The 21,807-nt window shown below is 40.7% G+C and overlaps 1 protein-coding gene across 2 annotated transcripts in view; it reads left to right on the forward strand.

Annotated features, from left to right (window-relative positions):
• The window catches only part of LOC111156695 (dual specificity phosphatase 22), a 63,259-nt gene that overhangs the window by 11,754 nt on the left and 29,698 nt on the right, over positions 1-21,807 (forward strand). For both annotated transcript variants that reach the window (XM_022517723.1, XM_022517724.1), the window contains exons 2-3: positions 3,779-3,812; positions 12,422-12,504. In XM_022517723.1, the coding sequence (XP_022373431.1) occupies positions 3,779-3,812; positions 12,422-12,504 (117 nt within the window). The remainder of the gene's footprint in view (positions 1-3,778; positions 3,813-12,421; positions 12,505-21,807) is intronic.

The raw sequence follows: 21,807 nt of genomic DNA on the forward strand, positions 1-21,807 counted from the left end.
TTATCTAGAGCCCTGAAAGCCTTCCATGGTTGCCTGTGTCTGCTGCATGCAGCCTGGTCCACAGCCTGGTCCTGTTCTTCTCTGCTGTGTCTCTGCCTCCCTCATGCTCTCTCCTGGTAGAGATTAGCCGCCTTTCTCTGCACTGGTGGTTTCCATTGCTCCCCTGCCTGTCCTTCCCTCTCTCCTGACCCACTGCTCTTGAACTGCAGGTCCCCTAAGTGTTCCTTCCTCCTGAAAATCCTTGGGAAGTAGTATGCCTCTGGCAGGGCCCTATCTCTCCCCATCACACCTGTATCCTGAGTGTCCAGCATGAAGTCCACCTGTGACAGGAATCAGTAAACCATTCATCTACTGTTGTACATTCTGTGATTTGGGGCAAATATACATGCTCATGTTATGGTTCATTATAACTGTCAGTTTTATGAATCTGGAGCTATTTGTGGTCAATGTTATAAAAGAAAAATTATTCTTACTAAAAATGGCAAGGAAGCCTTTGTTTGAGGCTAGTGCAATACGTAGAGATACTATTGCAAGTGAGAGAATTCAACTCTTTTTTTTTTTTAAGATTTTACTTATTTATTTGTCAGAGAGAGAGAGAGAGAGATCACAAGTAGGCAGAGAGGCAGGCAGAGACAGAGGGAGAAGCAGGTTCCCTGCCGAGCAAGGAGTCCGATATGGGACTCGATCCCAGGACGCTGGGATCATGACCTGAGCCCAAGGCAGCCGCTTAACCAACTGAGCCACCCAGGCGTCCCAAATTCGACTCTTAATACAATAGGAGCAAATGGGGATTTATAGGCAACAGGCAAGGTGAGGGAAAGATGGAAAATTATTGAAAAGAATTTGATTAAATATCAAGGGTAGAGAAGATGAGCTTGATTGGATATCAAGATTGGGAGGATTCTTGATAAACTGGCTTAGCAGGATTCTTTGCTAAAACTGGCAGGCCACAGGTGAGGCCTAGTCAAGAAGAAGGCTCAAAGGAGCCTGACTAAAGTTTGGTTAAGGAGGAAGTTGCTGTTACTGTCAGCTAAGAGAGCCATGTGATGACTATGCCCTTTAGTATATAATGTCGCCTCCTAATAAAGACAGGAGAGACCCTGGAGAATGGGAGATTACACATTGAAAAAGCATAGTCTATGCAGCCAAGAGCTGCCAGAGAATATCAGTTTGATCCATCTCCAAGATGGACTTGTATTGTTTTTATATTTTAAGACAGGAACAATACAGTATTTATTCCACCCTTCCTCACAGGAGGATCTCAAAGACTGATTCTGTTTCAAGAAAGACCTGTCAAATGTTTTTGCTCCTTGGCAGTGGATGCTGGTGTTTTCCTCTGAGATACTGTTTCACATGTTCCTAGTTACAGACCTAAACCAGCTTGCCTCAGTGCTATGACTTCAGTCATGGATATAACTGACTAATCAGTCACATGGGGCACTCCAAACTAATTTTGCCTCCCTGAGTATTCCGTGAGCCAGGGTGATCACACATCTCCGTGACCTGGCTCACTTCTGGGCCTTGCCTGTTTTCCAGGAGAACAGTTGACCCTTGAACAACACAGGTTTGAACTACGCAGCAGGTCCACTTACTCAAGGACTTTTTTACAATACCGTAAATATATTTCCTTTTCCTTGTTATTTTCTTAATAACATTTACTTTCCTTTAGCTTATTTTATTGTAAGAATATAGTATGTAATACATATAACATGCAAAATATGCATTAATAGGCTGTTTATTGCTAAGACTCCCAGTCAACAGTAGGTGATTAGTAGTTAAGTTTTTGGGAAGTCAGAAGTTATTCATGGATTCTCAGCTTATGTGGGGAGTTGATGTCCCACCCCTCATTGTTCAAGGGTCAACTGTAATTATTAACAGAGTCTCTTTTCCTTCTCACAAGTGTCCCCTTTTGGTCACTATATTCTGTTGTCCCTCGGCTTGGCAACCTTCCCTAGACCTAGTATTACTGAGCTCCATCAGACTGCCTGGATAGTGCCACAGTGCATTCCCCCTATGGTGACTTGCACAGATGCCATTAATTTTTAGCACAGAAGCTGTTTGTCAGGAAGATGCTCTAAGAAATCTGCACACGTGAAGAATATTATAACATGCTGCTTTCAGCTTTCTTGGTGGAAGTGAATAAAAAATAGGGAGTGTGAAGCAGATGAAGCTGAGTGGGGATGTGGGATGGTAGTGCTGACAGGAGGGTGTCACCAGGTCACCAGGGGTCTGCAGTGGCAGTATGCTCTATGCACTTGGAAATCGTGTCAGGTGATGTAACTTCCAAAGCAGTGTCTGTATTTGAATTTAAGACCTGTCATACAAATTAGTCGCAGGACAAGAATTAGCTTTGTATTTTGCAAAGGGGGGGGTTGTTGTGAAAAACCCAGCCCCTTGTTCTTATCTCAGATCTACTAAATCATTCTATATGGGAGCTGGGGCTAGAGCTTATTCAGAAATCTGAATTTTTTTTTTAAGATTTTACTTATTTATTTGACAAAGAGAGAGAGAGATCACAAGTAGGCAGAGCAGCAGGCAGAGAGAGAGAGAGGGAAGCAGGCTCCCCACTGAGCAGAGAGCCTGATGTGGGACTCGATCCCAGGACCCTGAGACCGTGACCTGAGCCGAAGGCAGAGGTTTAACCCACTGAGCCACCCAGGTGCCCCAGAAATCTGAATTTTTTTAAAAGATTTTATTTATTTATTTCACAGACAGAGATTACAAGTAGGCAGAGAGGCAGGCAGAGAGAGAGGAGGGGAAGTAGGCTCCCTACTGAGCAGAGAGCCCGATGTGGGGCTTGATCCCAGGACCTTGGGATCATGACCTGAGCTGAAGGCAGAGGCTTTAACCCACTGAGCCACCCGGGCTCCCCAGAAATCTGAATTTTTAACAGCTTCTGGTGATTCTGATGGATTGACTTGAGAACCACTGCCTCAGGAAAAGTAGACATTTTGAAGCAAATTTTATGTTCTTATTAACTTGTGCATTTGGGCAGTTCACTCATTCATTTAGTAATTCTTTATTGAATACTAATCATGAGCAAAGCCCTGGGTCAGGAGCTAGGTATACAGCAGCAAGCGACAGGATGTGTTTGCTGTCCAAACAGCTGTCCATTGTAGCAGAGGAGACAGAGCTTCACCTAGCAATACCCCTGTGACATATCTCTGCAAGGGGAGTACTGAGGACTGTGGGTGCTGAAGCCAGCGTCTACCGCAGAGCCTGGGCTCAGGACAGGCCTCTTCAGGGTGTGAGTCAGATCTAGGACCTGAAGGTTGAGAGAAGAGTAGGAACATAGCTACTGGACATGGGAACAGCATGCATAAAGGCCTCAGCAAAGGGAGGTTTGCTGGAGTTGTGGGTTAAGTGGTGGATGCTGACGTGAGAAAAGGTGGAGTCAAAGGGGAAGGGTAGGCAAGAGATGTGGAGGGCTGGAGGCCCTTGGGTTTCAGACTAGACTCTCAGAATGCCAAGGAGCACTGAAGGGCTTACATGTAGATCTTTTGGGGAATTCTGGTCTTCAAAGTCCCATGAGTTCATGGGCACCAATGTGTAACCATTCACATGCTATTTGAGCAGGCTTCCTAGTGGCCATGGGCAGGCCAAAGTCCTGGAGACAAGGACGCTGGGTCCTGTTAGCTATCTGGGAAGGTGCTGAGAAGTGGGTGTGGCAGGCAGCAGTCCTGGGATGTCCTCCCACTGCTCTGGTGAGGGCCTATGTGTACAAAACCCTGTCAGTTTCAGGTCTGTTACACTGACATCTGATCTGTGTCTCTTCTAGATCCTGCCTGGCCTATACATTGGCAACTTCAAAGGTGAGTTGTCTTTCTTATTACTGTGGTAAAATAAGCGTAATATAAAATGTGCCATTTATGCCATTTTTAAGTGTACACTTCAGGTAGCATTAAGTACATTCACATTGCTCTGCAACCATCCATCTCTAGAACTCTTTTGTCATTCCAAACTGAAACTCTGTGCCCATTAAACACTATTCCCTTTCCCCCAGTCCCTAGAAACACCATTCCATTTTCTGTTTCTGTGGATTTGACTGCTTAGGTACTTCACATGAGTGGTCTTGCATTTGGCTGATTTCACTGATCATAAAGTTGATTCATATGGTAGTATGGGTCAGAATGTATTTCCTCTTTAACGATATATATATAATTTTTCCCTTCATCTGCTGATGGACATTTTGCACTTACTTCCACCAAGGGTGGAATCAAGCATGATTTGAGTCAAGGTATTGACTCAGTTTATGCAAAGTCTAATCTGGACATAGCCACCACTTTTGTCCACGCCTCTTGCTGGGCCCTTATACTTGTGCCTAACCTCTCAACTAATGGAGGTGTGTATACTTAACAGGATGGGATAGACTTAGGAAACTTGTAAGGCTGCAAGGCTGGTGACAGCCAACCATTCTCATAAGCATCTGAAGTTCCTCCCTCCTAGAACAAGAAAGAACACACTCTGTCTGTTTGCAGGTAGCTCCTTAAAATTGAGTTCAGGTTCAAACTGACTAAAAACAGTCTCTTTCTTCCCAATATGTTTTAAATTACTTTAATGTCATAGTAAATTAGCCATTTAGATAATTACTAAAATATGCACAAAGGAGCATCTTTCATAGTCAGATGATGACTGTATCTACAAATCATTCAACTGTGAGATCCCACCACTGTATATCTATTTTCCTGTGGCTCTGTGTCAGGTTTTCTTCCCCCAAACAATTCTGAACTGGTAAAAAAAAAAAAAAATACTATAGCATGCTATGTTTACTTCTCAGAACCCTCAAAAAAGGGACACCTTTGTAAAGTAAATTGTGCTAAAATAGAGTATGAGAAACTAATAAGACATACATAGGAACAGCCCAGAAAATTTCAGGTTCTATACCCATTGATTAACAAAAATGCCCCAGGACAATGTTTATTTCCTCCTCCTCTCTTCCCCTAACTGCCTTTTGCTCCTAGTTCTGTTAATTGGCCTCAGAGAGAATTGAGCATAGGGAGCTGACAGCTGCTAATTGCTGCTAGAACATTTTAAAAATAGTACTAGAGTTCCTAAATTAGTAAGCTTTATAGTTCTGAAAAAGCAACAAGTGCTTTGTGGTAGGTAGGCAGTAGCTCTGGACTGCATTAAGGAGCAACTATCTTTGGGGGTTTTATAGGGAGTTATTAAATGCTTTAATGAAGACAGGAGAATGTCTTTATGTTTGAGAACAGAGTTTAGGATAAATTCCTAGAAATAGAATTGCTACATGAAAGTGTTTACAAATAAAAAATTGTAATGCATACCAACCAAATTCAGTACTTCTACCAACAGTTTATGAGAATTTTATCCTTATTCATAGTAGGTTACTTTCTTCTAGAAAGTCATGTGTGCACAATTTTAAGGCACATTTTAAATCTCTTTGTACTAAAATCTATACCTATCCAAAAATAAAAAATAAAAATAAATAAAATCTATATCTATCTTCATTGGGGAGGGTATGTGCTATGGTGAAAAAAAATAAGTTTAAAAAATCTATAGCTATTTTCAAAGTATTCAATGACATGGGAATCCTTCACGTTTCTGGATTCTTGCTGTGGGTTTTACCTGTTAGAGAGGGCTACACTATCCCATACCTCTTCTTGTTCAGATGCTTAATTTTTTTTTGTCATCTTCAGTTATTCTGACTTATATCTGGCCGTGTTTTATTCACTCATCAATTCACCAAACATTTATTAACCACTAACCAGGTGGAAGGCTTATTTAAAGCAAAGGAATAATAGTGTAGTGAATTGACAAGAAGCTGGAAAGAAGCATTGCTCTCCATAGAGTTGCCTGTGAATTAACTCATTCATTCCAGAAAGTTGTTGCAATGTGCTGGGAGTATGATGTGGATATACATTTCGGTTTTCTGTGGTTCGGAGTCAGGAAGAGCAGGAACAGAACAGGGGAGCAGGTCTTACTGTGAAGAGAAGCTGTGAGGCAGTCTGCCTTGGAATCTGGTAATCCCCCACTGTCCATGAGCCATATGTTACCCTTAGACAGGGTAACAGCCTGGACATGAGGGGGCTGTGGTGAGGATGAACCGGACAGGGTAGCCAGTGCACTCAGTTCAGTGTCTGGCACATGACGGGTCAACCAGTGTCTGGCTCTCCTCACCCTCTCACCCTCTCTATCTGTGAACTAGGAATCACACACCTACTTCAGGCTGTTGTGGAAGAGAGCTAGATACTCACAGCGCCCATGCCATACTGGGTATGCAGTAGGTGCTGATCATCATTAGCTAGCAAGTATGGAAGACTGAGGTGAAAGGATCATGACTGCTCCTGGAAAGTGAATCCAGCTGTCATATGTGCTTTAGCACGATGTCTCATTTAGTAATTTTCTTTTCTTTTTCAATTACAAACAATATGTGCCTATTGCAACACAATAACCAGTACAAAAATGTATAAAGAAAAATTAATGGATTTTTTTAAACTTTCTGAGAGATCTTCATTTTTGTATGGTGTGGACTGGCACTGTTACCAAGGCCTTGGTTCTAGTGGATATGGTCTCAATCCAATCATTGAGTGGTCTCAATCCAATCATTGAGTAGTCTCCAGTCCTATCTCCTTCCTCCCCTCCCCCACCTCTCTCTCCTCCTCTTTTGCCTCTCTTCTCTCCCTCCCTGCCTTCCTTCCTTCCAGTGTGGATCCTTTACATGTCACTATGCAACTTCCTTTTTTTTTTTTTTTTTTTTTAACTTGCAATGAATCACAAAACACTTTCCAACACCAGGTCCTGGTGATTCTTCCACCTAGAGAAAAACTCACAAACCAACTCAGGTTCTGGAGTCTAGTCTTTGACGAGTCTCTCAGTTGAGGTGCCTTAACTTGCAGCTGGCTCTGCCCGGAAGCCAGAAGGGAAGGTGGGAGTGGAAGCTTGAAGAGCAGCTCCATCCCAGACCAAGAGGGGTCAGTTATCTGCTGTTTCATAACTTGGCAGATCCCAAAATGGATGTGAGCTGACGGAAGAAGCCCTCATTGAAGATGTCCACAAATTCTAGAAATGTGAGAAACAAATCTCACACCATGTGTGTGTACTGGTTATATACATAGAGACATGTTTGAGGTCTCAGAGTTTTTGTTCTGTCTGCCAGTGACAATGGTCATGGTTCCCAGTGGTGGTTCCCCAGTTGTTAAGATAAGACTGACCTGGTGAACTACTGAACACGGATCTCTGGTAGTCTGCTGTTAACTTTGCCCAAGAGAACTGCATGGTGAATGGTGAACATTAGGTGGTGGAACAAGAGCTAGAATTCAGATGTCTTTGTAGTAAGCACATATTTGGAAACATGCAGAGGTGATGGAGATTGAAGCCCATACTGCAGCATTGAGACTTAATCTGGTCCCAATGATAATAATATTAATGATGGCAATGATAACATTTACTACACGTGAGCCAAGCACTATTGTAAGCATTTTATTTCATTTAGTATTTCCAGTATTAGCCCTTTAAGATGGTACTAAGGGCTAGTACTAGCCCTTTAAGATGGTACTCTTACCATTTTCCCACATTAAAGGTGAGAAGAGTGAGGCACAGAAAAACTTGTCCAAGGTTGGCACCAATAAATATCAGAGCCCACCATTTCGTACAGAAGGAAACAGGTAGGAGCTGCCCATTTTGGCCCCTATCCCAGGTTGGAAATATACCCACCTAAAGGTTGAACACACTAACAGCTAATTTACAATTCTAGAAGTTATAGTTATGTACAATAATTGGTAACTCTAGGATTCATTAATTTCACAGTGGGATCAAGCATAATTGAAAAACAGATCAGAATCACTTACCTACCACTGAGCAGATTCTCAATTTGGGAAGCAAAAGTTTTTTGAGAAAAGACTCAGAACATGGCTTGGGGTTCAGGGTCAGAACAGAGAGAATTAGGTCCTTTTAAAATAGAGACCTTCCTTCTCCTCTTTCCTCCCTCTCTCATCCTGCATGATCATGCTTTTGAGTCCACAAATCAGTGTAACAAGGTGCTGTGATATTGGAAAGGCATTACCAAAGAAGTTCTTTCCTTCCAAATATCTGTTTTTTTCAGAGTGCTTATATTGATGGCACTGTTTTCTAGTGTTTCTTCAAATACACTTCTGTTAATTTTGTTTAGAAACAATTCTGCTTGACTTTGTTGGACTAGCATATTTGCCATGGCCACTCTGGCATTTTGCACATCTTAGCACTGGTTACCCCTGTACATCTTCTGTATCAGAATAAGATCTAGAGCACTAATTCCCCTTCCTAAGGAAGCATGTGGCTGCCACTTTGCCTTTTGAAGACAGTATCTTCCAGGAATCCACTTGCTCTCTTAGCAAGGTCCTATCAGTGATGGATGGGGTCTTCCACGAAGGGAACATGTCACAACAAAGGAGAAAGTTCAGGTAGGTGTTTCTATTTCAGTGTTCCCACTGTATAAAAATGACATTTGCTTCTTCTAAAGGGCACGTGAGGCAGAGAGTAGACAGAGGCAGGCAGCAAGAGAGGGCAGGAGTCCAGGGGCCAGAGGAAATGTTGGTGGAAAGAGAAAAGAGTACAGTTAGCTGTTTTACCGATGAAGGAGTTGAATATTTTACTTATTAGTGTAATTCAGTTGAGTTTTATAGTGTTTTTTTTTTATTTTTCTTTTCCTGGTTATGAAAGGAATGTAGGCTCATCAGTTAAAATAAAATGAAAATTTTAAAAATCCAAATGTGATAGAAATATGTTAAATAGAGTGAAAACTTCCCCAAACTGACATCCCAATATAACCATGGCCAGTGTATATTCTTCTAGATTTTTTCCATGTGAATTCTAATTTGTAATCTTCTTGTTTGTTTGTTAATAGTGTTGCATTAGTAATATTGCATTTGTAATTGCAAGAGGCTGTGAGTTGTTTTTTGACTTAGAAGTGGCATCAAAATGCCATGGTGGGGAAGGGGCACCATTGGCACCCAGTCATAGTTCATGCCCTGAAGGCCCTGCAGAGCTCCATGTGTACAGTGCACATAGTCTTCTGGGGTTCTTTTTTAAATGTGGGTTCTGATCATGTAGATATGTAGGGGGTCTGGGAGTCTGCATTTCCAGTAGGCTCCTGGGTAATGCCATGATGCTGCTTGGCAGACCCTGGTTTGAGCAGCAAAGGACTAAGTTCCACCCCTTTGATTTTGTGCACAAAGAGAGCTGGTGTGAAACCTCCAGGCTTGTTCACATGCATGTGAGTAAGCTGATAACCCCATGTCTTACAGCTGCATTCACAGCTTGTTGCCTTAGTGCTGGTGGTTATAGGCAGTCATCCAGAACTGTCAATAATTTGTAGTCCTAAAGAATAAGAAGTCCAATGGCATCATCTCAAAATGTTGACTAAGTGCTTTATGTATGCTCAAGTAGTTAGATACCATGCTTATGGGATAGGGTAATCCCAGAGTGGCATATCAGTACACACAGCACTGTGATAAAATAGAAAGGAGCATAGAGCAAAAGGAACATTGTCCAAGAGTTGCTTCTGTTTTCTTTGGAACCCTACAGTCTGTTGTCTCATTTATGATCTCATTCCATATTCAAAAATGTATACTTTTATTACCAAACCACTTTTTTTAATTTTTAATCTGTGTTATAAAAGTATATTTATGAGGTGCTGAAAATGTTTTAAAGTTCGAGTGCAGTGATGGTTAAACAACTCTGAATATACTAAAAAAAGTTGAATCATACACTTTAAAAGGCTGAATTTATGGTATGTAAATTATCTCAAAGCTGTTTATAAAAAAGGAAAAAGTATATTTAAAACAGATCTATTTTTTTAATTTTATTTATTTATTTGACAAAGAGGGAGAGATCACAGGTAGGCAGAGAGGCAGGCAGAGAGAGAGGGGGAAGCAGGCTCCCTGTCGAGCAGAGAGCCTGATGGGGGCCTCAATCCCAGGACCCTGGGATCACGACCCGAGCCAAAGGCAGAGGCTTAACCCACTGAGTCACCCAGGCGCCCCCCAGGTCTTTTTATTTTTTAAAGATTTTATTTATTTATTTGTGAGAGAGGGAGCATAAGCAGGGGAAGTGGCAGAGCAGAGGGAGAAGTAGTCTCCCCACTGAGCAAGGAGTCCAATGCTGGACTCAATCTCAGGACCCCGGGATCATGACCTGAACAGAAGGCAGACACTTAACCGACTGAGCCACCCAGGAGTCCCTATTTATTTATTTATTTATAGATTTTATTTATTTATTTGACAGAGATCACAAGTAGGCATAGAGGCAGGCAGAGAGAGAGAGAGGAAGCAGGCTCCCTGCCGAATAGAGAGCCCGATGTGGGGCTTGATCCCAGGTCTGTGGGATAATGACCTGAGCCAAAGGCAGAGGCTTAACCCACTGAGCCACCCAGCGCGCAGGACTCCCTCTTTAAACAGATCTTTAAAATTCAAATCTTGGGCAGGGTCAGAATCCAGAAGATTCTGCCCTGGAGTGTCAGGAGACTGGTTTGGAGCCCTCGACTTGCTGCTCCTCCTTGAACCATTTACTGCTATAGCTCATCTGCACTCCACTGTGAACACTGAAAGCTCCAGCTTGATCTTGCTTCTCCACTTGGCTAAAACATACATACTGGTGGGAATTGGGAAAACTGCCTTTCGGTGAGAATGTGGAAGCTGGCTGCCAGTGGGATCCTAAGTGATTCTTGTTCCTGTTCAGTTCCAACTTACTGATGCCAAAACTTGTGATAGTTGTGGGGCAGAGGGGGGCTGGGCGGTGTTTGGAATTGAGTCCTATACGTGTTACGTCGATGGCTGCTAAGCACATCCCAATTTAAAGCTTGGGATGGTTGGAACTGTGAAGAAGGTCTTAAAACCAACATTTTAATATTACTTTTAAAGACTTTTTTTCTGAGTTTACAGTGGTACATGTTTATTGCAGAACATTTAGGAAAGTTTTTCAGTCTTTGGATGATCATCAAAGCTTCTCAAAACCGTAGATTCCTCTTAGGGTCATGAGATCTACCCCAGGATCATCTGGCTTTGTGCTCAACAGAGAGTCTGCTTATCTTCCTCTCCCCCTTCCTAAGTAAATAAATAAACAAATAAACAATATTTTATTTATTTATTTATTTATTTTTAAGATTTTATTTACTTGACACAGAGAGAGAGATTACAAGTAGGCAGAGAGGCAGGCAGAGAGAGAGGCAGAAGCAGGCTCCCCGCCCAGCGGAGAGACCGATGCGGGGCTCGATCCCAGGACCTCGAGATCATGACCTGAGTCGAAGACAGAGGATTAACCCACTGAGCCACCCAGGCGCCCCGTAAACAATATTTAAACAACAACAACAACAACTGCAGATTCCTTGCCTTGCCATAGATCTTGAACTAAGTTGGAGCTTCAACTTAGTTCATAGGCATGTTAAACTTTCAGAACCTCTTGTGTTACATATATATATATATTTAAAAATTTTTAAAGCTCTTGTAATTCCATCTTTTTAAGATTATCACTATTGGAGCTAATTCCCTATAGCAGTATTTCCTCTGTATGTGTGTTTGTCTTTATTATGTTTTTACAAATTGAGTTCATATTGTATTTATAGTTTGATTCATGCTTTTACACCCTGCTTAACATTATATCCTAAGCATTTTCCCATGTCATTAATATTCTCTAGAAACATGATAAATAAATATTTCAGTCAGTCCATTTTACCCTGTATCATTTAAAAAAGTTTGTCCCAGATTAGGACAAGGGCATGCAGGGAGCCTTTTTTTGCTGGACTCCTGTTTTGTAGATTAACAGAAGGGTTTCAAGTTGAAGATACTTATTCAGTCTTTCTCATGCAGCATTAGGTAGGAGCACTAGAAGGGAATGTAAATTTTGGTGTCTCCTTAGTTTTATATGCAGATAATTAAATAGCTAACTGATAACTTATTCCGTTTGGGATTTCCAGAAAATGTTCCATTTTTATTTTTGCCTTGAAGTGAATCATAGATGTTATAAACCACAGTCTAATCTGCGTTTAAGCCCATCCCTGCCTTTGACATGAGGGTGGATAGTAAGTGGGTCTTTTGTATGTGATTTTAACTTAAATTATTGATCATTAATAACAAATGACAACTACAAAATGACCTTATAGGTTCACTTTCTTTAAAGAGCAACAATCATGATTATAATGTTTATTAATCTAAATACATTTAAAGTTTTAAGTGGACCACTTCATATCCAAAAAATCTGACAATCGGAAATAAATTTAGTTATCTGCGTAATACATTAAAGCAATAGTCTGAAATTCCCTAGGTCTAGGTTTTTCTGGGTATGGTCAGTTTTGAGGTTTCAAGAAAGAAATATGCAAGGCAAAAAAAAAAAAATATGCAAGGCATTTTGTATTTTTTCCTAGCTAAACATTGTAAATTATTCACTTGCAGTGAAGAATAAAATGATCATCTTCTTTCTTCTATAACAGACGCCAGAGATGCAGAGCAACTGAGTAAGAACAAGGTGACACATATTCTGTCTGTCCATGATAGTGCCAGGCCTCTTTTGGAGGTAAGGGAGAGCTACGTGCATGTGTCTTTGTATTCCCTGGGAGTGCGTAAAACATTAGCAAAGGCAACCATGTTCTCTCTGACATTAGTGTGCCCCTGTTAATGCTATGTACCTGTGGCCATATTAATTTTGTTTCCAGGTCGTATTAATTTTGTTTCCAGGTCATAATTTTGTGTCTGTGCCCTGTCTGTGGCATGGTGGAAGAGTGTATTCTTTCTCTGATTATTCTCTTGCTACATTGTTAGTTTGGCTTTCTTGGCTAAATGCCAAAGAATAAGCTGATGCTGCATTTACTTCTGGATTTTAAGGATGTTTAAAACTTATTTGCATTCCCTTCAATATTATCCCTGGTTTTAGAATCCAAAAGAATTCAGGTTCCTCATTTCTTGATTTTTTTTTTCCATTGAGGCTCAATTATATACCATTTGCATTTAAAGACAAAAAAACAATAGAAGATAAATTGTCATTGGAGAGTTCCAGGGCTTCTGATACAGAGGCTATCTGTGTAGAAGCTGTTGTTAAGGTTTAAGTTTTCAAGTAAACAGGGTGTGTCTGCCTGTACACTAATTCCAAAAACATTTTCGTATCTTCAATTTTATGCTAATGAACGGTTTGAGCTGTTGGCCAGGAGTAATCTATTTCTGTTTATTAGCCTCGACAGAGCCCAAGTTACCTTTTTAAAGAAAATAATATGTGTGTGGTTGGGGTGCCTACGTGTTCTTCTGTTTTAGGGTGGGTTTTAGGAGGGGAGGTGTGACTGGTTCTAGAAGAAATAATCCTAGTTCAAGCTGTTTTCATTTAAATTCATATTATGCAAGAGTAGATAGTATACTTTTCATTTTAAATTTATCTATTTTCCTTGGCCATTAGAGTTGCTGGCTTTCAGTTATTGTAAAAGAAATGGGAACATGGATTAATAAGTGATTCTATTAAATGTTAATAGTACCAGAGAGCCATAGGTGGTGAAGAAACCTCCGTTCACTTCTCCAGACCTGTGAACTCATACTTCCTTCTGTTGTTTGGGCTCTGTTTTTTGTTGTTGTTGTTGTTTTTTAAGGTGCTATAATTTGTGTGACAGAATGATTTTGTTGGAAACAGGAACAACAGCACATCATTTCTTTCCAGATTAACAGTTTCTTTGAAAATGGCTACTCTGTTTCTTCATCTCCATTAACAATAGTTTATATTTAAAATATAGCCAAGCTATGGCCAAGATAATAAGTTAAATGCAAAATGGTCATGATTAACTTCCTCTTTAAATCACAAGATGAGGCTTGAGGTTTCCTTTATTTTAATAAATTACATAGGTGTCCTTCCCACTCTCACCCTCCAGGCCTGCCTCACTACTTCATGTTTCATTTAATGGAACACATTGCCATGTGTGAACATGGGCCTTAAATATGTTCACATTGTAACTTCTGTTTAGATGCAAGACTTTCAGATTTTAGAAATTAAAAGAACTCTAGTGTTTATTTGTCCAACCTTCTCCAGGTTACATGTGGGAAACAAGGCCTAGAAAGTAAAATAGGTGGGACTGTAACCCCATAAAAAGAGACACTGTTTGTATAAAAACCTCAGAGCTGTGGGAAAACTGCATTTCCCTCCTCAGTATTCCTTTTTATTCTCTCATATTTCAGTCTATAAGGACAAATTCTGCTTTGGAAAAAAAAAGAGAAACCATACCTTTCCTTCAGAGACAGCTTTTACTTAGCAACATCCTGTTGTAGTCTTTGAATGCTATTATTCCCTCAGCTTAATTATAAGTACTTTCCTGTGATTTCATATTCATTAAAAGACCATTGTTTTATAGCATAACATAGGTTAATGTTGCCCCTCTCATTTTGTTCATTTTTAAGTTTACAAATAATTCATGAATACATTCTTATAAAAAAAATTAAAATAGTACCTCTCAGATTGCAGAAGTGGGGAAAACTCAGGTACTGAAAGTTATTTGAACTCATGTGCTCACATAAGGTACTGGGATAAAGGAGTTTTGCCAGGATCTCCGAAGTTTCAGAATGTTGTTTACTCCTCTGCCTCTTCATAAAGGCACTCTTCTATCTTAATTTTTTTAAAGATTTTATTTATTTATTTGAGATAGAGGGAGAGTGAGAGAGAGAAAAAAAAAAAAAAGCACAAACAGGGAAAGGAGCAGGCAGAGGGAGAAGCAGGCTCTCCACTGAGCAGGGAGCCCAACACGGGTCTCCCAGGACTGTGGGACCACAACCAGAGCTGAAGGCAGATGCCTGATGGACTGAGCCACCCAGGCGCCCCCAGTCTTAAATTTTAAATTCAGTTCCAGAAGTCATGATCTCACCCAGCCTGAGATGAGTCAGGGAAAATGTTTGGAGTTGGTGGTGAATTGAGGGATGGATTTTATTCTTCAGCAGCTCTGGGAGGAAGTAAAGCAGGGATGATGGTGAGAGGACAGATTGTGTTCAGAGCCAGGCAACTGCAATAAGCTGAACCCCAACCTGATAAGAAGCCCTAATAAGAGGTGGAAGGATAAGGGATGCTAGGACCTCCTTCATGTTCCAAGATCTTCAAAGCTCCATGCATGTTTATTGAATGGCCCCTAACTTACTCTGGGCAGCACTAGCCTGGGGCCAGGTGGGAATGGCAAGGTTGTTATTGTTTAAAATTGAAGGGTTTCAGTGCTACTTATTCCATGCAGGAGTTCTCCAAGCCCTGCTGTCAGGTAGCTGTATATTGGTCACTACACTGTAGGTACGTCTTTGGTTCATTTCCAGCAAATATCTGAATGGGTTTAAAAGCACTGGGTACTTAGTATCAAGTATCAAAGGCTTTTGCAATCATTAGGTATGCTCTTAATCTGATGGAGGCTAAATGAGAGAGGGCAGTCATATTGTGCAATGTGGTTTCTAGAGCAGAGGTCATAGGTCAAGGGCTTCGTGAAGATTCTAAAAGGATAGATAGTTGAACAGTATGCCTGGGATATGATGCTTTTCAAAAATATAAAGAAGTTTAGGGAATTTAGCACACCATAGGCTCCTCCGGAGGATTCACAGATTTATTGACAGAATACAATCTTCCAAGTTCTGCATTGAAGACACACATTTGTCACTCTAAATAGGGAACCAGTTTGTGTGTGTGCCTGCTTATGTGACACACTACCTATTAACATCCCATGGGACTATGTTCTGCTGAATACAGTCGTGAACATTCAGATTAAGGACTCAGGAAAGGGATCTGGTATCCCTTAGAGTCCAGGGTGAGACTCTAGGATGAACACTTTTTAAGAGGGGTGCTTATATAACTAGTAAACTAAGCCAACTGTGGTCAAGGAAAAGGCGCCAAACCTGATCTTATTACCAAATGAGGCTGTATAGATTAACATAGTATAGATTGTTGTGAGAGCCTAATATTTGTAGAATGGAAGATTACACAGTTGTTGTGCCTGTTACATCCTCTGTGGCTGTAATGATTTGTAGCCTGTTGCACTGACCAATGATGATACTATAAAGTGCACTTACTGTGAAAAGCTTCATGAACATGCTCAGTTCATCTTTAGTATGCATTTATTGATTTTACTTTGGCAGGGACTTTAAAAGAAATCGTGATTTCACTTAGATTAGATGTGATTCTCTATTATTCGGGTACTTTTTAGACAGGTTTCCCAACATAGTGTTAGCAGGGTTTTGTATCCTTTCTAGCAACCCTATAGGTGGAAAGCAATGAAAGAATAAAAGGTGCTGTTCTCAGGCCTTTGCAGTGGCAGGGCCTCACCTCACCTCTGGTCATCTAGTGAAGCCAGGTGATCTTTGGTGCTTCCCAGTGGATGAGACAAGATTGTTTATCCTTTGAACCATGGGGCAAGGTGGTGAGCCAAGAGAAGGAGGTCCAAAGCCCCAATTCCTCTTTCTGCAAAAGAGTATCTGAGGAGTAGATCTTCCAAAATGAAGATTTTTAGGAACAGTAGAAACTTAAGGGCCTTTATATTCATTTGAGTCAGCCCTTAACTAAAATCTAAGATTCTGAAGCGCTCTGACTCCCTTTCCATGCCTACTGCTCTATGTTTGACTTAGACATCCCAGCTGAACAGATTCACAAGAATCACTTACCTTGATTCTATCACTGTGTAGACAAAGAAGCTGAAGTTCAGAGACATGAAGGGACTTGCCTATAATTCCATAGTTGGTCTGGGTGGCTTGGTAGAAACCTGAGTCTTCTTTCCCAGGCCAGAGATTCCCCCAGAGCGCCTTACTGTCTTGGTCCTCTCCTTGCATGACTGATGCTTGTGAATCTGCAAATAGTATTAGTAGATATTGCCACATTGGCTGTGGAAAGGGTTATCCCATTTGTGCCCTTATTGGCAGCGTATGAAAGTTACTGTTTTCCCATACTCGCACCAGCACAGAATTTTATTTTTCATTATTATTAATTAATAAAATTTTTGTTTCGTTTTATTTGCTGTGAATGCCATCCTCACACTATCAAGCCTCTTGTCCAGACAGTTCTTTCCTTTGAAGACAAAGAGTGATTGATTAACTGAGCAGTTGAGTTCTTGCTACATGCCAGGCCCTGGAACAGATGCTGGAGATAACAGAAGTGAATCAATACCAATATTTGCCCCAGTGAAGCCCTTAGAGTATAAACAAGATATATATTGTGGATATTTTATAAATACGACTAATAATTAAGTCCAGTGAAGGAAGAGCTCTGGCTTAGGACAGGCCCTCAGTGCTAGAGGTCAAGTAGGAACAGAGGCTATAGAAGCTCAGAGAATAAGGTCCCTCCTCTGCCACATGAATTTGGAGACGTTTGACTGGGTTTTTGGAAATGACTGGGAATTTGAAAAATCTGGTCAGTGGCATTCCAACCAGAAGAAAGCTGGTCGTGCCAAGATATGACTTCTGGTAGAGCTCTGAATCCATGACAGTCACACCAATCTCTTTCAATCCTCTAAGAACTCTGAGAGCCGAGCAAGGCAGATAGCATTGTTCTAGTTCCTTCACAGCATAATCAGACCTGGTGACTTGCTCATATCACCTCCAACAAGTGACAGGACCAGGTGGAAAAATTAATTGCCACATTTCTTAATTTCACATTGGAATTAAGTCTAGAACTGTAATTAAAATATTTAAGAGGAAAAAAACCTCTGTCTCTTTCTATGTTTAAGACTTGGTTTGGGGGGTTGCTTGCTTTTTCTGGGGTATTTCCTTATTTGTGAGTGTGTCTTCAGTGCCTACTGATTGCTCCAGATTTGTAGGGTGATAAAAATTGCTGTCACAACGATGGTGCTTTTTCATATCAGGAACCCCATATTGTTTATAGGTGCTGAGGAAGTAATATTGAGCAATGAAAGATTTCTCCCTTCCCCTGAAAAAAGAAACAAAACTCTATCTTTCTAATGTAAAAATTTCAGAGTTTGTTTCATTTTTCATTCTGTGTATTTAACCAGAGCACCTGCAGGAAACAAAACTATTTTTTGCTATCAACAAAAATGCTTTAAAAAGTATTCTTATTCCTTTGCTGGACTAATTCTCCAAATAATTTAAATTTTTAAAAGTTGTGTATTTTAGGATTAAATAGAAAAAACAGTAGTTTATATGCATCTATTCAAACCAAGGTTTTGTATGTTTACAAAAGGTAGGTTTTGAACTTGAGTTCAGCTTGGCTATATATTTTTTCCATTTTAAGTTTTGACTTTTATACTTTGAACCACCAAAGTTTTTTTTTTTCCAAAGAAAAAGATGTTGCCATAGAAGGCACATATTCTTGATGGTTCTATTTTGTATTTCCTTTAACACTAAAGACATTTTTTTTTGAGGTGCCCTAGCTCACAATTTAATTCTGTTAGTTTTCTTTATAGTTGGTCATGTCTTCTGGTTCTAAAACTTCTTGTTATTTACATGTCTACACTGCTGTCTTTATTAGCCACTTATTTATGAGAAAATTCTCACCATGGTGATATGTTCATTCTACTTGGACAGCAGTGCTGGGGGACTGAGAGCTTCCTTGACAGACCTTGGTCATCTGCTGTATGTCTGTCTGGTGACCCACCCCATTTCACTACCTCAAAAGTTTAGCTGGTTTCCCAAGTGTAAAGCAAACTAGAACCAAGGTGCTAAATGGTATTTAAAGTATAAGAAACTATGCTTCTGTGTGTTCTTTCTTCTACTAGCCTCTTGCCTCCCTAAGCCCTACCCTTCTTCACAGCTCAGCCCCAGCTTTCCTTCTTCTGAGAAGGACACTCCCAGTACCCTCCAACCTCAGGACTTCTTCCCTTTTCTCTATAATATTTTATAGAGAAGCTATAGTTTGTACTCTTAACTGGATGATGAATTGTATACACTCTGACAGCTTCTATATTTTATTGAATGGCCATTTAACCACTGTTTGATGAACTAGCTCTTCACTGCCTGTGTCCAAGGTCCTCAGCTGGCCTCAGGCTCACTGCAGGCAGGTGCCACATTGGGATTTCTTTGGTCTTCCCCAGCACTCAACCTGGGCCTGGCACACAGGGGCCCCTCTGCAGATGCTTACTGATGAACTGAGAGCCACATGCATTTTCAGCTCCATACCAAAGTGAGAAACCATATCTTTGGTCATTTGTGGCTCATTAAGGAGTGTGAAAAAAGAGCTGTACCAAGAATGATTTATTAACCATGAGTAATAAGTGAAGCCAGAGGATCTGGTTAATGCAATGCGACCTCACTTATGTGGGTTGTTTGTTCCGTTCCTCCCATGTCAGTTAGTGTTAGCAAATGGACTCTAGTTCAGAATTAACCTCTTGCTAAGTTAGAAACAAGAATCCCCTGTGACACTTCTGTGACTTTCTGATTGATTTCTTAAGGATCCTTCAGCTACCTTTGGTTTGCATTAGAAGCTTGGTCCTACGAGGAGGAAAGTATATCTAAGACACAGTGAATGAAAAGTTAAAAGGTTTGTCACAGCCAAGGCAGCAAGCTTGAAGTGGAGGCAGAGTTGGTTGAGGCATTGTTTCAGATTTTAAGGAGTTTATAGGCAGATCATGAAAAGCTGGGAGAACATTCAAGGTACATGGGCTTGTGTTCTGGTTCAGGAGGAAGATCCTCATTGCCTGTGGTCCTCCTTTGGCAGCCACTTAGGAGACTTGCATGGTGTCACCCCCAGCTCTGCATGCGGCCCATGTCAGTCCTCAGCTCCTGGGACCCGGGGCCCACCCTGCTCATGACCTTCAAATCACAGGAGCTATAGGCCACATTTCTCATAGTATATTTCCCCTAAGAGGAGAGATAACTGATGAAAGCCACATGTTTCATCCTATACCCACAGAGGTATGGGCAATGATGTTCACTGCAACTGTGTTTGTAATGGCAAAAAATTGGAGCCAACCCACACATTCAGCAGAAGGGTAATGTTCAATTATGATATATCCATATTAAGAAATACTCTGCAGCAATTCAAAAAGAAGAGTAAGGTTTATATGTATGCACAGGGAAAAGGTAATTGTTAAGCAAAAGAAGCAAGTTGTAGAATAATGTTCATAATATGATCCCATTTATGTAAAACTAAATATTAGTTATATATTTCTGTGGGTACATATATATGCATGTAAATGAACAGCTAAGGGTCTAGAAGGACCATACTAGATTGCTCAGAATCGTAAAGTGGAATAGGATGGGAGAAGAGGGTAGGAAGGATAAGTTTCACTTTTGTCTTTATTTTTATTTATTTTTCACAATAGAAGTATCTTCATAATTTCTCTTTGAATGAAGGGAGGTAGGGAAGGAAGGTAAGCAGGTGGGTGGCCATACTCTTGGTGTCTGTAGTAGTGACTAGTAGATTGCATTTGGTTGTTCAGGTTTGGCCGGAATGGGTTCTGTGGTAACAGTTTTCCCTATGCATTCATATGTGCATGTTTAACATTAGGCAAGTTGCATCCTTGTTGCCCATGATCAGGGGGTATAAACCATTCATTTCAATCATCTTAATCTTAAAAGGGAGAAGATAGCCCAAGAAAAACCTTTCAACTGTATAGATTTTATTTTTGGTATCAGTTATCTTCTACTTGATTGTTTCACTTAAATGAGTTTATGTCCTTTCTTAAAGATTCACAGATTCCCTAGTGATGCAACTTGAAGCATTGGGCAAGGTTTCCTGTTTGGATTGGCCATTGTATCCAGTGTGGATGATTTTTGTTATTTTACTGGCATTGCAAAAAACATCACACTATCGAGGTCCAGGGCCTTCGAAAACAAATCATTGTTTGACCATGGTTTTCAGGTTGACAACTATTTCCAGTGAACCCCGGTTGTTTTCACCTCTCTAAGAAAGTCTCTTTGATGCCACCCAAGTATCAGTGGTACCTACCATACCAAAGTCTTGCAGCAGCTTTCATGTGTTGAGGTAAATTTGTTTGAAGCCAACCCCAGACTTAAATAGAAATGACTCAAATAGAAATGATTATGGTAGGTATCGAAAACTGTCTAGTAATCACTCTTTCTTGAATCAAGCTGTATCTGAGTTCCATGTGTGTGGGCAGTCAAGTGCATAATACAGCTCCATCTGGCTGCTGACCCTTCTGTGACAAGCTCACTTGCAAATGGAGTTCTAAAACCAGAATTCCAGCATGAATGGACTAAATGGGACTGGAAATATTCTAGTACCTCATTGATTCTAGAAAGGAAACAGTGCTTTTTTGTCTCTAATTGAAACAGATCTATGTTAATCTTTCTTTTCTCTGGCTTTCTAGAGTACTATGCATTTTAGGTGTGGACCTTCTCTTTAGTGCTCAAACTTACTGACCAGCCTTTCCACAAAACTGGACTTTTATAAAACACTCCTGCTAAAATTTTCTCTACCTCAAGTCCCAGTTTTGTTTTTTAATATTTCCTGCAGAGTGCCCTGTCTTGTCCATCTTGTCCTGACTCCCCGTGCAATCAAGTCCTGAGCACATTGTGTGCTGAGGGCTGTGTTTCTGAAGTGGGCTTGCCTTGTTTGCATCCCTCCTTTTCCTCAGTGGGAAATATACCAGTGGCAAGATCTCCTGGTATCTCCAAACCAGGACTTCAGAAAAAGAATGTAGCACATGGTCTCCCCTCTGTGCTTTAGCTGGAGTGATAGTAGGCATTGACACAACTACATAAATTGCCCATAAATGCTAAAGCACAGGGTAAAAGCTCTGTCCATTTATACAAGATCTTTAGGTTAATAGACTGGGGAATTTGGGGAAGGATTTGTAAAGAGGGGTGTTTAGGCAGCCTTGTAGGACTAGTATGGTTTGGTTCAGTGGAGAGATATGTCTTGAGTAGGAGCAGCCCTTCCGGGCTGGTCAGGAAGGGGGAAATAAGCCCTGGA

This window comes from Enhydra lutris, unplaced genomic scaffold, assembly GCF_002288905.1.
Source record: "Enhydra lutris kenyoni isolate GAN:26980312 unplaced genomic scaffold, ASM228890v2 scaffoldscaffold48, whole genome shotgun sequence".
In the NCBI taxonomy this organism is placed as follows: Eukaryota; Metazoa; Chordata; class Mammalia; order Carnivora; family Mustelidae; genus Enhydra; species Enhydra lutris.